Source organism: Microcaecilia unicolor, chromosome 2 (genome assembly GCF_901765095.1).
Source record: "Microcaecilia unicolor chromosome 2, aMicUni1.1, whole genome shotgun sequence".
Taxonomy (NCBI): Eukaryota; Metazoa; Chordata; class Amphibia; order Gymnophiona; family Siphonopidae; genus Microcaecilia; species Microcaecilia unicolor.
In genome coordinates, this window is record NC_044032.1 from 523,251,966 (window position 1) to 523,267,126 (window position 15,161).

Below are 15,161 nucleotides of genomic sequence, written 5' to 3' on the forward strand. Positions count from 1 at the left end.
TGCCACAACTTGATTTAGAAAGTAGAACAAATTAGTAATCTAACAGATGAAACAGTTCCTCTGTATAGCCCTATGCTGCATGTTTGAAAGTAAAAGTGAGATTACATAAAAATGCTACCGACAATGAGGATGTAGCAGCTCATAGGTTTGCTTGCTTTGTTTTGAGTGTACTAGATGACGACTGCGCGCGGGGAATAGGAAACAGCGATTAACCAAATTGGCTTCAAATTTTGACGTCATCCCGTCTTCTGCTTTCTTCAGCTTCCTTGATTAAACTTTATTGTCCTGCTTTCATTCAACCTCCTTGCTGCACACACAGGAAGGGAAAACAAACCCGGAAGCAAAGTAGAACTGGCCAATCACAGTACATCACTCACCGTCCCATCAGAGAGCTGACTACAATGACCAATCAGAGGCTGGTTTGTGGGGGCGGGGTGCTCTTGTACAGGTCATCATGCTTCTTTGCTGTTGTTTTTTATACGTCTGATCTTGTTCTTGCACTTGTACTTCCAGGTTCACAAATGGCCAGGACTCTTAGGGGAGTGCTGATTTTTGGTGGTTTTGCTATTGCTGTAGGGGCTGCGTTTTACCCAATATTCTTTCACCCCATGATGCATATGGAAGCGTACAGTAAGTACATTTTCTAAGAGTAGTAAAGGGCTAGATGCAAGAAAGAAATGATTAATCTAACGTTAAGGAGTTTAACAATGTGGGGTGGAGTGTAAAAACATATTGTAGTTCTTGGGAACTGTATTTTTGTAGGGGCTGAGGTAATTGTGACGGGTAGTTTTATTCTGCATATGGCGGGCCTTGGTTGCTAAATTGGTGTGAATGCGTATGACATGAACATAGAAAGTGCCGTACTGATTCAGATTAAAGGTCCATGTAGCCTAGCTTCCTGTTTTTCACCTCACCGGAGAATATACTGGTCAATTACTATTTTACAGTGATTGTATTCTCCCGAAAACAACATGGGTGAGACTTTTATGTTGAATTAAAATTCACCTTCCTTATGTGTAGACACACTGATTACTTGATCACTACTCAGTAGGGACGGTGTAAAAGCCAGATCTGCGGGATCCTCCGGATCTACGGTTTTTACACCGTCCCCTACTCAGTAGAAAGGGTGGAAAAACCCGAAAGAGTACTATGGCAGCAGCTATTAAACTGTGTTTAGACTGCCGCTTTTAAAGTGAAATACTTTGTGTGTAAACCCCTTTTCCTAGGGTGCTCCCCCCTTTTTAAGGAAAGGACTGCCTTTGAGTACTGCAGGGAATGAAACAATCAAAATTCTTTTGAGGGGGAGCAGCCTGAGCTATGTGTCCCAAGAGCATTACACGTTAACCAGTACTCAAGAAAAAATTTCATACCATCAGTGCTCAAAAAGCAAGATTTGCTGAAGAATAGTAATAAATAGAAACAAAACAAAGAAAATAAAATGATACCTTTTTACTAGACTAATTTTTTGATTAGCTTTGGAAGGCACTACCTTCTTAAGATCAAAAATGATATTCTTACATTTACCAGCATTTGTTAATTTCTGGTCTGAAGAAAAAGGTATTATCTTCAAAAGATAATAAAAAATATATTGTTAGTCCAGTAAAAAAATGTATCTTATTTCTTTGTTTTGCTTCTATTTATTACCTTTAAAAATGGACTAACACTGCTACCACACCACTTTGCCTGAAAAATAATGAATTGCAGAAAGCATGGTTTCTTCAAAATATACTCCTGGGAGAGTTCTGTACAATGTTTTAAAATTGTTAATATTTTTTTGCGCAGAATTCCTCCATCATAAAGTGTGGCTCCTCTCAGACCCAAGCCTGACCCCTCCCACCACACATACACAAAAGATTTTTTTCTCCCCTCAGGCTCAGCTGCCCCTAGGGATCTCACTAGGACCCCAATGCTCAAAAGTCATTGGTCAATAACATGCAAATGAGATGTGCAGAAATTCTGCAAGTAGCTCGGTAGGGAAAGTTCCTAGCACATGTGTAGAACAGTCTTTCGGTAAGTGTCAATGTTCTACGCATGCCCAGGGAAAACAAATGTGACAATCATGTCGTAGGAGTGTGTCCAGTGATGTCATACGGAGTTTCCTTTTTTCGTTCCATAACAACTTTTTAACACACACAAATATAATACACGGATATGGCCCATTTCACACACATGTGTAGATACTATTAACAAGTGCAAACAGACTGCTCCACCGAGAAGTTACCCTCATGCAACAACAGCTCCAGGCCTGTTGGAAATTTTTGAGCGTTAAAGGTTGGCACTCTTTTCTGTGCATTGCACAAAGTGCTCATTTTAATAGAAACTTGTAATACATTTGCATAGGATTATCAATAGCTATTTTGGAGAACGGTAAAAGTGACGCTAAACCCCTTTGTGCATTGCACGCTGAATAACATGTGTGCTAGACTGGCTACAACCAGTCTAAATCAAATATTGCAAGCACAGTAAGCTTTGAGCATCGGGGCCTTGGTCCCACTCTTACGATCTCTCTCTCTCAACTTATTTAAAGCCTCTCTAGTCTTCACCTCTTCCCATCCCTTACCCCCAACAAGTTCAGTCTTCTACTTTCTCTGTCTCCTCTTCAGGGTAGATGCTCCTCCATTTTCTCTCACCGCCCCTAGTTCTTTCTCCACTTATCTCTCCCTATTCCCTATCAAGATGCTGTTCTTTCTGTGCCCTTCCTAGTTCTGTCTTCCAAACTCCCAGCAAGACCAACTCTCTCTGCTGTCTTCCCCTCCACCACACTTTTCTTCCCCACCCAGAAGACAACTAGTTCCCCGGCCCGGTTTTCTCTCTCTACGTTTCAACAAAACCCTTGTCTCTCACTGCCATCCCTATTTAGGAGGCGGTTATAAGCTGCCGTGTTAATTCAGCATTAGTCAGTTACTCTCGGATTCTGTATAGCAGGCCTAGTGTTCCCTGCTGAAATCTGCGCGTAACTTAATTGGCAATAATTAGAATTTATGCGCATAGCTTGCTAAGCGTAATCTGTAACGCAAGGCGCCTAAATTCTCGTGCATGGAGCCTAAAGGGGGCATGGTTATGGATGGAGAAACGAGTGTTTCATGGGCATTCCATAATTTACGTGCACTGTTAGGATATGGCCCAATGTACCTAAATTTATGCGCCGTTATTTACGCAATGTTTCCCTTAGTGTAAATGGATGTGCATAGGTTTAGGTGCTGGGATATAAACTAAGCGTATTCTGTATACCATGCCTAAATCTAGGCGCCACTTATAGAATACGCTTAGGCGGAAATTTGTTCCGCGTGAATGTTTCAGGCGCCATATATAGAATCTAGCCCTTAGTGTACGCTAATGTCACTAACTAATTAATACTAACTGAATATCGCTTCTGTGTTTCTTTTCCGCCCTGACATGTCCGTTCCAAAAAAAAAATTAAATAAATACCACATATTTAGCACATATAAATGGCACTTAATGCAAAATGCTTTACTGCATCCTGTGTTAGGCCACTTTTCATAGAAACATAGAAAATGACGGCAGATGAAGACCATATGGCCTATCTAGTCTGCCCATTCATATCATCTACAACCTCTCCCTAAGAGAGCCCACATGTCTGTCCCATGTTTTCTTGAATCCAGATACAGCCCTTATCACCATCACAAGCGTGGGTTAGTGCTTACCGCAGTTTAGTAAAAGGCCCCCTTTTGTTAATTATGGTTCACATAGGGATTAATACAGTCTTTTACCCTTTGAGGCTGATGCACTAAGCCATAAAAATTGTGCTTTAGTGGCCATTTTCGCGAAATTTAAGTATGGGAGGCCATTTTTAAAATCCCATAGTTAAATTAGGCCATGGAAAAGTGCAAGAAATTAAAAAAAAATTCACCCTCTCGCAAAGAGGCCGCTGTTGTTTTGAAGGGCTGGGCGGTGTGCTTGGGGGGGGGGGGGGGATTTAGTTGCAGTTAAGTTTATTGCACATGCTATACCGCTTGGCCTATACAAATAAGAACACAGCTGTGTACAATAATAAAATACAAAGTAAGCAAGAATATTTGAAAAGATAAGAAGAAAGCACATGGAGCCCTATACTTGATACAGCAGATGTTAGGGAGCTGGAAGATCCAAGTTTTGTGCCGGGTGCTTGTGACTTGGATTGGACACAGTTGGAAGCAAGATACTGGGCTAGATGGACCATTGGTCTGACTTATTATGGCTGTTCTTATGTTGTTAAGCTAGAATAACAGCCGTCCCTCTAAGACTGAGAAAGATAGCAGCTCTAATAGAACCACTGGGAACCATAGCGTGCTACAGAGTGACCAGGAGAGTCCCTAGTCAGTCAAAACTCTGTTTCCTTGTCATCAAGCAGATGAAGCCATTACGTATGGGTTGTGTCCATTAACCAGCAGGGGTCGATAGAGAGCACTCAACTTTTCACAGTGCCTCATGGCCAGCCAGCTCCACTGCCTCTTCAGTATTCTGTATCTCCCCAAGCAGGGTGGCTGCAGCTTCTTCGAGCTCCATCAAAAATCTGCTTGCGGTGGCTCCTGGCTTGCCAGTTGTTAGCCAGGGTGTTAGAGGCTATAGCATAGGTTAGCCCTTTTCCTGCCTTACCCATGCCCCTGTGGATGTGGACATATTAGCTTGCTTTTCCGTGTCCTTTCCCACTCAGTGGATGCAGGCACATTGGTTCGCCTTTCCCACTCATCTGAGCCTCCGGAGTTCTTATTACCTCTGCTTTCCTCACAGCGTTTAAAAAAAAAAATGGAACAGAGGTTTTCCTTTGATTCTTCTATGGGACCGGAGCTGTGATACTCGGTCCGGTGAGGTAAGAGTGTTTTCTAACTCCTCCGGGGTGGGCCAGCGATCGGGGCGTTTTTGGCGCGAAACCGGCATTTTGAATTTTCCCGCCGTTTTCGGCGATGGCTGCAGAGAATGTAAAGCGCTGTTCCCGGTGTGGCAAGCGCAAATCATCAGCGGGACTCTGTAAATGGTGCTGTACAGGTGTAAGAGCCGGCCTGAGCATGGCGAGCGATGATTCTTCCCGCTCAGAGCTGGCAGCGGACGCCATTTTGAATTCTCCGCATGGTGCGGCTTCCGTAGAGACGGAGAGCCCTGAGCCCAGGGGGGGGACCTCGAATTGAGGCTATTCAGGGAGCGGCTAGCCCCGGACGGGATCTGGGTGCCCAGGGCGAGTTTTTCTCCCCTGATTTTGTGTTGTTATTGCATAAAGCATACATGCTGAAAAGAGCTCTCCCTCAAGGGTTGTCTGAGGCCCCTTCTGTTCCCCCCCCCTCCCCCCCCCCCCGGTGGATTGTGGCCTGGGACTGCCCGCTGAGGCTATTTTCCCTGATAATTGGCATAAAGAAAAGCGTAGAAGGGCTAATTCCCCTTCAGATTGTGGTGCACCTCCTTCCCCCCCCCCCCCCCCCCCCGTGGTCGGGCTGTGAGGATTCGGAGAGTTGTGGCAGGCCTTCGTGGTCTGAGGAGCCAGAGTTAGGTGCAGAATTACCACAGGATCCGGATGATCCCTCCGCGGTGAGGATTTTACACTGTGATGAGCTGCCAGCGCTTATTTCAGATGCCCTACAGGTCCTTTCTGTTGAAGAGCCTGACAGTGGCACGGCCTCCTCTGTGAATCCTAGGATGGCTAGTACCAAAAAGCCTGCTCGAGCCTTTCCTTTGCATGACTCCATCCAAGAGTTTATTTCAGCTCAGTGGGCTGACCCCGAGTGACCTTTGAAAGTTTCCAGTGCTATGGGGCAATTATACCCTCTGCGTGAGGAGCATTTGGCTCGCTTTGCAATGCCTAAAGTAGATGCCCTAGTCACTGCGGTGACAAAGAGAACTACCCTCCCTGTGGAAGGAGGAGTTGCCCTGAAGGATATACAAGACCGTAGGCTGGAAGCAGCACTTAAACGGTCCTTTGAAATTGCAGGTCTTACTGTTCGGGCATCTGCATGCAGTTGTTATGCTGCTAGAGCCTGCCTGGCGTGGTTGCAACAGGCAGTGGAACAGCCCGGAGATGGAGCGGAGAGCCCTTCTCGGATGTGGCTCCGCAGCTGGAGTCGGCCTTGTCTTTTTTAGCTGATGCCCTTTATGATATTTATCAGAGCTTTGGCTAAACAAATGGCAGTGGCAGTGGCGGCTCGCCGTCTTATTTGGCTATGACATTGGGCAGCGGACATGGCCTCTAAGCAAAGGTTGGTGAAGTTGCCCTTTCAAGGCCTTCTCCTATTTGTTGAGGAGTTGGAAAAAAAAATTGTTAAAGGCCTGGGAGATCCTAAACCCCAGCGCTTGCCCGAAGATAGGCTGAGGCCTTCCTCCAAGGGCCAGGCGGTCCACTCCTTTTATAGACCTTGCTTCCGTGAAGCTAGAAGGTACCGCCCGGGGCGTTCTGCTGGGTTCACTTCTCGTGCCCGTTTTTCGGCAGAGGAACTCCTTTCGCTCGGACAAGCATTCCGCAGCCACCGGCTCTAGGCCTGGAGTTCAGGGGCGACCCTCTCAATGATGGTGCGCCGGCCCCCTCCTCGCTTCCTGTCATTGGAGGACGTCTTTCCCTCTTTGCCGAGGAGTGGGCCAATATTTCCTCAGAGCAGTGGGTTCTGGACCTGATCAGAGATGGCTACAGAATAGAATTCAACGTCCCAGTAAGAGACGTGTTTGTGGAGTCCCGATGCAGTTCTGCCGCCAAACGGGCGGCGGTAGAGGAGACTTTGCGAGGTCTGATTCAGTTAGGGGCCGTGTCCCCGGTACCTCCCGCCGAACATGGCTATGGCCAAAACTCCATCTACTTTGTGGTGCCGCGAAAAGGTGGGTCTTTTCGCCCTATTCTGGACTTAAAAGAATTAAACAAGTCCCTGTGAGTTTGGCATTTCCACATGGAAACCCTGCGCTCCGTCATTGCTGCGGTACAGCCAGGAGAGTTTCTCACGTCTCTAGACCTGAAAGAAGCTTACTTGCACATACCAATTTGGTCCCCGCACCAGAAGTTTCTGAGGTTTGTGGTGTTGGGAAAACATTTCCAGTTCCGGGCCTTGCCTTTTGGCCTCGCCACAGCTCCCCGAACCTTTTCGAAGGTAATGGTGGTAGTAGCTGCTTTGCTCAGGCGAGAAGGTATCAGGGTTCACCCGTACCTAGACGACTGGCTCATCAGAGCAGACTCTGTAACAGAGAGCTATCAAGCTACAGCCAGAGTGGTCTCAGTACTTCAGTCTCTAGGCTGGGTCGTCAATATGGCCAAAAGTCACCTGACCCCCTCGCATTCTCTAGAATATTTGGGGGCCAGGTTCGACACAGACTCGGGCTATGTATACCTACAAGAGCTAAGGCGGTGCAAGCTTCAGAATCAGGTCCGTCTGCTCCTGAGAATGCCCCACCCGCGAGCTTGGGACATTGTCCAGCTGCTAGGATTGATGACAGCCACATTGGAAGTGGTGCCCTGGGCGAGAGCGCACCTGAGACCTCTACAGTATTCCCTACTTCAAAGATGGTCTCCAGTTTCTCAGGATTATCAATGCAGACTTTCTTGGCTCCCTGTGGCCCGACTCAGCATGGAGTGGTGGCTCTCAGGCAGCATGCTGCGGCGAGGAATGCCGCTGGCGCTCCCCGATTGGTGTCTAGTAGTGACATGCCAGCCTGAAGGGCTGGGGCAAACATTGCAAGGGGAAGCATGCCCAGGGTCTATGGACACCTGAGAAGTTGGAGTGGTCCATCAACCGCCTAGAGTTGAAAGCGGTGTTTCAGGCGCTTCTGGCCTTTCAAGTGACCCTGGAAGGATTGGCTGTCAGAGTGATGTCGGACAACACGACAGCAGTGGCCTACATAAATCGACAAGGTGGCACTCAGTGCAGAGCACTGGCCGCGCAGGCCGAACACATTTGCCACTGGGCCGAGTTGCATCTTCAGTTTCTGTCGGCAGCTCACATTGCAGGTCAGAGCAACGTGCAAGCCGATTAAGCAGGCATCAGATTGATCCAGCAGAATGGGAACTAGCAGACGTATTCCTGCAGATATGTGCCAAATGGGGCAAGCCCGTGATGGATCTTATGGCGACAAGTTCAAATGGCAAAGTCCCGTGCTTCTTCAGCAGACGGAGAGATCCTCGCTCGTCAGGGTTGGATGCCTTGACTCAGCCCTGGCCTCCGGGCCTACTATATGTGTTCCATCCGTGGCCCTTGATAGGGTGCGTGCTCCTGCAGATTCGGCTGCACCCAGGAGAAGTGGTCCTCATCGCCCCGGATTGGCCCAGGAGGCCTTGGTATGCGGACCTCCAACAGATGCTAGTGGAGGCTCCCCTTCCTTTATCTTTGGTACCGAACCTGTTGTCATAGGGCCCGGTAGCCATGGAGGACGCCTGCCGCTTTGGTCTTATGGCATGGCGATTGAGAGGGCGCAATTGAGGGACAAAGGCTATTCAAACACAGTCATTTCCACTCTCCTGCAGGCCCGCAAGCGTTCCACTTCTGTGGCTTATGCCAGGATTTGGCGCCATTTTGAGTCTTGGTGCGCTTCAAAAGCGATCACACCTGTGCAGGCTCCTGTATCGCCGATTCTGGACTTTTTGCAGGATGGTGTATAAATAGGCTTGGCCTATAATTCCCTGCGGCTGCAAGTGGCAGCGTTGGCCTCCCTTCGTGGTAAGGTTGAAGGCGTGTCTTTAGCTGCTCATCCAGATGTGGCACGGTTTCTTAGTGGGGTGCTTTGGCTCCGGCCTTCCGTGCGAGCACCCTGTCCAGCTTGGAACCTGGGGCTAGTTTTGAAGGCCCTGCAGGCTTCTCCTTTTGAGCCGCTTCGGCGAGCATCGGCGAAAGATTTGACACTAAAGGCCGTTTTTCTTGTGGCCATTACTTCGGCGAGACGGGTGCCAGAGCTCCAGGCGCTGTCCTGTAGAGACCCATTTCTGCAATTCTCAGAGTCCGGGGTCACGGTTCGGACCGTGCCTTCCTTCATGCCTAAGGTGGTTTCAGCGTTTCACCTAAACCAGCCTATTTTCTTGCCCTCCTTTGATAAGGAGGAGTTTCCAGAATCTTTTGGGCAGTTGCACCTGTTGGATGTGCACAGGACTCTGCTGCAGTATCTGCGAGTTATTATCTCTTTCAGGATTTATGATCACCTCTTTGTTTTGCTATCAGGTCCTCGCAGAGGGTCTCCAGCGTCTAAAGCCACTATTGCCCGCTGGCTCAAAGAAACTATCTTTTCAGCTTATCTGCTTGCCGGCCGGTCTCCGCCTGTAGCCTTTAAGGCGCATTCTACCAGAGCGATTTCTTTCTTTTTCTTGGGCTGAAACTGGAGCACTTTCTCATCAAGAGATATGCAGTGCAGCAACATGGGCTTCTAAGCTCTCTTTTGCCCGACATTACAGGCTGGATGTGGCTGCTAGGAGGGATGCGCGTTTTGGAGCACAAGTGCTAGCGCGTGGTGTGACCTGTTCCCACCCTATATAGGAATTGCTTTGTTACATCCCATACGTAATGGCTTCATCTGCTTGATGACAAGGAAGGGAAAATTAGGTTCTTACCTTGGTAATTTTCTTTCCTTTAGTGATAGTAGATGAAGCAATGAGCCCTCCCTGTATGATTGTCTGTATGCTGTGAATCTGTTTCAGGTTCTGTTCTTGTTTCCTGAAGTTGCTTCCTTGGGAGAAAGTTGGAAAACAGTCTTCAGGATTCATGTTCACTTATAGGAGGATGAGTCCATTCCCTCCAGTTTATGTTTTGGAGGATGAGTTTATTCCCTCCAGGAGGTTGCGTGTATCCCCTCCAGTTGTACAATAAGGAGGACGAGTTTATTCCCTCCGGGAGGATGTGTTCATTCCCTCCTTTTGAGTTCATGCCCTTGTTATGGGGCCATTGTTCGCTGTGAGGAAAGTTCATGTTATTCCCATTGCGGTTTGCCATACTGCTTTGGAAGCTTCAAATACTGAAGAGGCAGTGGAGCTGGCTGACCATGAGGCACAGTGAAAAGTTTTCTCTCTATCTCCCCCTGCTGGTTGATGGACACAACCCATACATAATGGCTTCATCTGCTATGACTAAAGGATAGAAAATTACCAAGGTAAGAACCTAATTTTCCGTTCTCTAGAAGATGAGGAAGATAGGATATATGATAGAAGTACTCGGGGACCTCAGAGGTAGAAATAATACACAAGGTAAACATTTTTCAAAGGAAAGGAAGACTTAGAAGATGGGGTCATGATACATGGCTCAAGCTAGGTAGGCATAGAAAATTATTCTTTGAGCAAAGATGGTGGATACATGGGACAGCCTCGCAGTGGAAGTGGTGGAATCCAAAACGGATTAGTACAGAAAATTCTGAGATGTGAGGATATAAGGTGAAGCCTGAGATTGGGTAAACTCTGCATCTCGCGTAAACTCTGCAACTCGTATCAAGAACAGGTAGATCATAGGTCTTGGATTTCTTGCTCATGCGTTTATTTGCTGCCAAATGAAAAATATGTTTGAATGAATTTGCAGGATTGATTGGATCTTTGGATTTGAAATACAGGCTTGATCTATACAAAGCGACTATTCTTAGTTCCATATACTTGAACTATAACTACTAGAAAATGTATGCATTTTTTTTTTCTTACTTAATGTTTATCTTCTTACCAGAGAAAGATCAAGCAGAAAATCGATCTGGTATTATTCAAGAAAATGTTCAGCCACCAGGTAAAACTGACAAGGATAAGTGTATGTACTCTGTATGGTTTTAGTCCACTGATCAAAATACAGGCTTTGGGTGAAAATGCATAATTCATCAGAGATTCTGGCACAGAAGCTTTAACTTTGCAATGTATTTAATAGAAATGATGCTGCTGTAATATTTTCATCTTGTTAAATTGAAAGTCAGCTGTGATGTTTTTAAGGAAAAGGTTTTTAGTTCTGCTAGTTTTAATTCTGAAACAAAAAGCTTATTCTGTGCTTAAAGCCTGTTGCTAAGAATTTTAAACGGGGAAAAGGGAAATGGGACTTGATATACTGCCTTTCTGTGATTTTTGCAACTACATTCAAAGTGGTTTACATAGTATATACAGGTAAAACTTATTTGTACCTGGGGCAATGGAAGGTTAAGTGACTTGCCCAGAGTCACAAGGAGCTGCAGTGAGAATTGAACCCAGTTCCCCAGGATCAAAATCCGCTGCACAAACCACTAGCTACTCCTCCACTGCATTCAGTGTACATGGCTGATCAGTCCAGCAGGTTTCTGATGCTCAGACTTCTTGTTCAGTTTTCCAAATTTAAACAGGAAGGTTAGCAGAACCTTATCTTGTCTCTGGGTCAGTTTTGATAGGGCATAGCAGCCCTATTATTTTTGTTGTCAGAGGTTAAATTGATACATATAATCAGCCGTAGTGAACGTACATTATTATTCGGTTACCATTCTGGGCGTTAATAATTTTAGAAGGGCTATTTGTGTTTGAGATGTGCATAAATCAGAACTGAGATATTTATCTTGCATGAACATCTAAGTTCGCATTTTACAAAGCCAGGGTATGCACATCAAAAACCTAGGAGTGTGCAAATGGCAAGGTGGTGTGTCATGGGCAGGACTAGGGCATGGCTAGAAGATAAGTATCTTATTCCCCTCTCAGAAGGGGAATAAATGAGTCAGCCCCAATCTCTCAACATCAGGCGTCGCACCTGCTCTGACCCATGAAGAAGTAATGGCAAGAGAGAAGGCTGCACGTACTTCCTGCTCAAACTGGCAGTTTTTTGAAAGGAGATTTAAATTTTGGGAATGAAAATTCAGTACATAAGTAAGGAGGCGAGCCATTCCAAAGTTTAGGGACCATAAAAAAGAGCTGAATTCCCAGTAAATTCATAGCGAGCCTGCTTGGTTGGTGTCAAGCGACCTAGGAGAGTGAGTTGGGGTCCAAGGTACTGTCAGGGTGGAAAGATAAGATGGAATGTCCAAGTAGTATGCTTTATGGGCTAAACAAAGAATCATGAGCCAGAGATGATATTGAACAGGAAGCCAATACAGACGTCTCAAAAGCGGAATTGCAGTAATCATATATGTGTGTACCACAGAGGATCCAGGTGGTCACATATTGTAATGTAATCATATATGTGTGTACCACAGAGGATCCAGGTGGTCACATATTGTAATGATTGTAGGTGCTTGAGATGAAATTTGATTCCCAATAGAGTGCAGTCGATGTCCATTCATTTCTGTAACCTGCCCATTTCTCACCCCAGTGTGTGAGGTAGCATGTGCCCTCTTGCCACAGCATGGTAATGGTTACCGTGGCCATGCACTAACAATTACCTTGTGGAAATTCACATGCTAACTGCTCAGCACATGTTAATAAAAGTGCCTCCTAAGTGTTTAGGATGGCACCCTGCTGACTCCAATATCTCTTTTGCATCCCAAAACCACAGAGCTATTCTTTAACACACTTCATTAGAAATACTGTGCAACTGTTTGGCAGATGGTGTGGCGTTCTGTCCCAACCTCTTTCCAAAACACCACCCGGGAGATCCTTTCAGTGTTCATGATTGGCAGAATCTAGTCTGTTAATGGTTCTCATCCCTGGGGCTGAGTTCTCTTCTCCTGCCTTGCCTTTGATTTTCTCTTGAGCAGCAGTTTTCTAATGAGTTCATAAGAACATAAAAATAGCCATACTGGGTCAGACCAGTGGTCCATCTAGCCCAGTATTTTGCTTCCAGCAGTGGCCAATCCAGGTCATAGGTAGCTGGCAGAAACCAAATTAGTAGCACCATTTCATGCTACCAGTCCCAGGGCAAGCAGTGGCTTCCCCCATATCCATCTGCAAAGAGTAATAGCTCTCATAGAGAATTTCTGATACATAGTCCTACAGATTAACTACAGCTATCAATTTCCCAACACAGAAATAGTATTTGAATATATTCTAGGTGTGAGTGGTGGCTAGTACAGTGGTTAAAGGACTGAACCAGAGCTTTGGATAAAGTCTGGGTCTTGATACATTCTGTGTGACCTATTGAAAAGTCATTTTATCATTCCAGAATAATAATAACCATTCCTTTTGCTCACCTTTAATATAGAACTTCCACTAAAAGTATACTGTCAAAAATGTATGTTTCCGGATTTTTAAATTGTGATACCCATCAGGATTTTGTATGGACAAAAGGTGCAATTGAATTCAAATAGTCATTGAATAACTGCATAATACTTTTCTTTACATTGTGTTGTCTGTAGGTTTGAAAGTGTGGTCTGATCCATTCTCCAGGAAGTAGATCTGAAGGTAAAGCTATGAAGATGGATTTCAAACTGCTTATTTTTAACATTTCTATGGATGCTGGAAGAATATCAAGCCATGCTAGATTTTGGCTGGGCGGTGGAAATCATTGTATCTTCTTCCTCTTGCCCCTTCTAAAACCCAGCAGCAGTTGTCAGTAGATTGGGTGCCAGCTGGTCCCAGATTCACCTGATAGGTGATCCAGACCTGGGTTTTAACACATTGCATGCTGTCACTTGTAGTCTTGCTTTTGTTAAGGAATGTAATTGGGAAACCAGAACTGAGCAAGTCATGGTTCAGTTTTCCTTGATGCTTATATATTACTGAAACAAATGCAACACACTAATAGCTTGAGTGAAGCTCTTTTCCTGGATGATAGCAAAGCTCATTAAAAACTTTATAACTACTATTTATTTTGGGAGAAGACATAACGATTTGTATGCTATGGGCAATAATATTCATCAGTACAGGGGGTTTCCTTGAGACACTGGATATAAATTTGTGTGCGTTCTAGTGTCTATATCGACCTGCTGTGGCAAAGGATCATCTTTAACATGGAAATTGTCCTTTTTATAGATGAAAAGTGTGGATATCATCCAACCTCTCATTGTAAATAAGTTAATCCTGCAATATTTGATTAGATGACAGCTGTGCCTTACATTCTTCAGAATCATGATGTGACTACCATATGCAGGCTAACATGTTAAACATTTTTTGTCAAAATTTTAATATTCTCATGATGAGGTTACGCCTTGAAATGTAATATGTTTTTTTGCACCTAGGAATGCCATTATGTTTTGTATCTTGATTAAATTAATCTGAATGATTTAAAGTACTGTGTAATATCTATTTTATCTTTCCAGTATCATGGAAATGTGCAGAATGGCCTTTTACTGTAGCAGAGAATGCTGATTTTTAATGCACAGAGATGGAGTAGTATTTTTGTCACGGATTAGTGAACATTAGCTGAACTTGAACATAAATAATACTGAAAACCCTAGGAATTCAGTTTTTTAAAAGTGCTATTTTTGGCTAGCCTTTTATCAAAGGGATTAAGGAAGGTATCATGCTAGATCTCTGCCCAATAGGTTATAAAATCATCCACTGGGACCGGAAGGATAAAAGAGGAGGGGGTTTAGCACTTATTTACCGCTCCTACCTCATGGTAGAAACTAGCTCGGAAGCTTCTGTCTGCTTCACTGGAAATCGCAGCAGTCCACGTCCATCACTCCTCTCTTCATAGTAAGCTAGTCTGTGTGCTATTCTATAGACCACCGGTTCCTTGGTCTAGCAGTCAATCTGAGCTACTGGATTTTATCTCTCACATCTGCTTGGATAACTCGAATATACTCCTTTTGGGCGACCTCAACCTACACTTAGAACACTCCACTTCGCCGGACACCACACAGTTCTTAGACTTCCTTCGACTTTGGGACCTCGAATGCCCTATGCTTGGTCCAACTCACTGTAAAGGGCATTCTTTGGATTTCCTCTCCTTTAAATTTTTGGACGAACAACTTTTTTTCCTGCACGATGCCGGCTGGGTTGATAGTCCCTGGTCAGACCATTACAAGTTGCTATTCACCTTGCGTTGGCAACGCTCAGGCCTTCCAAAGACCCACAAGATCCTCCAGTATTATTCTAGAGGCGCCATTGACCCCTGCCTATTCTGGAAGGCTATCTATACTAACGACAGGGAGTTACTTCCTAACTTGCCTACCTACCTCTCTGACTGGGAAACTAAATGCAAGTCAGTGCTAGATTCCATTGCGCCTTTATATCTTAAAACTTCTATTATTCGCAAGTCAACTCCCTGGTACTCCGCTGACCTTAGAGCCTTGAAGTCTGAGACGAGAAGACTAGAACGAGCTTGGCGTAAACGGAAAACAGACCAGACACTGGAGGCCTGGAAAACCTGTCACCGCAAATATAAATATGCAATCCAGCAAGCAAAGCG

The 15,161-nt window shown here is 45.3% G+C and overlaps 1 protein-coding gene across 4 annotated transcripts in view; it reads left to right on the plus strand.

Annotated features, from left to right (window-relative positions):
• Nucleotides 1-437: 437 nt before the first annotated feature.
• SMIM20 (small integral membrane protein 20) overlaps nucleotides 438-15,161 on the plus strand; it is a 51,071-nt gene continuing 36,347 nt past the window's right edge. For 2 of the 4 annotated variants that reach the window (XR_003940718.1, XR_003940719.1), the window contains exons 1-3: nucleotides 438-630; nucleotides 10,596-10,652; nucleotides 13,165-13,210. Coding sequence is in view for 2 of the 4 variants with exons in the window: in XM_030191258.1 (XP_030047118.1) it covers nucleotides 522-630; nucleotides 10,596-10,652; nucleotides 13,165-13,202 (204 nt within the window). In the remaining 2 variants the exon portion in view is untranslated. Of the gene's footprint in view, nucleotides 631-10,595; nucleotides 10,653-13,164; nucleotides 14,037-14,067; nucleotides 14,213-15,161 lie in introns of those variants that run through there. The other 2 variants (XM_030191258.1, XM_030191257.1) reach the window with 2 other exon arrangements.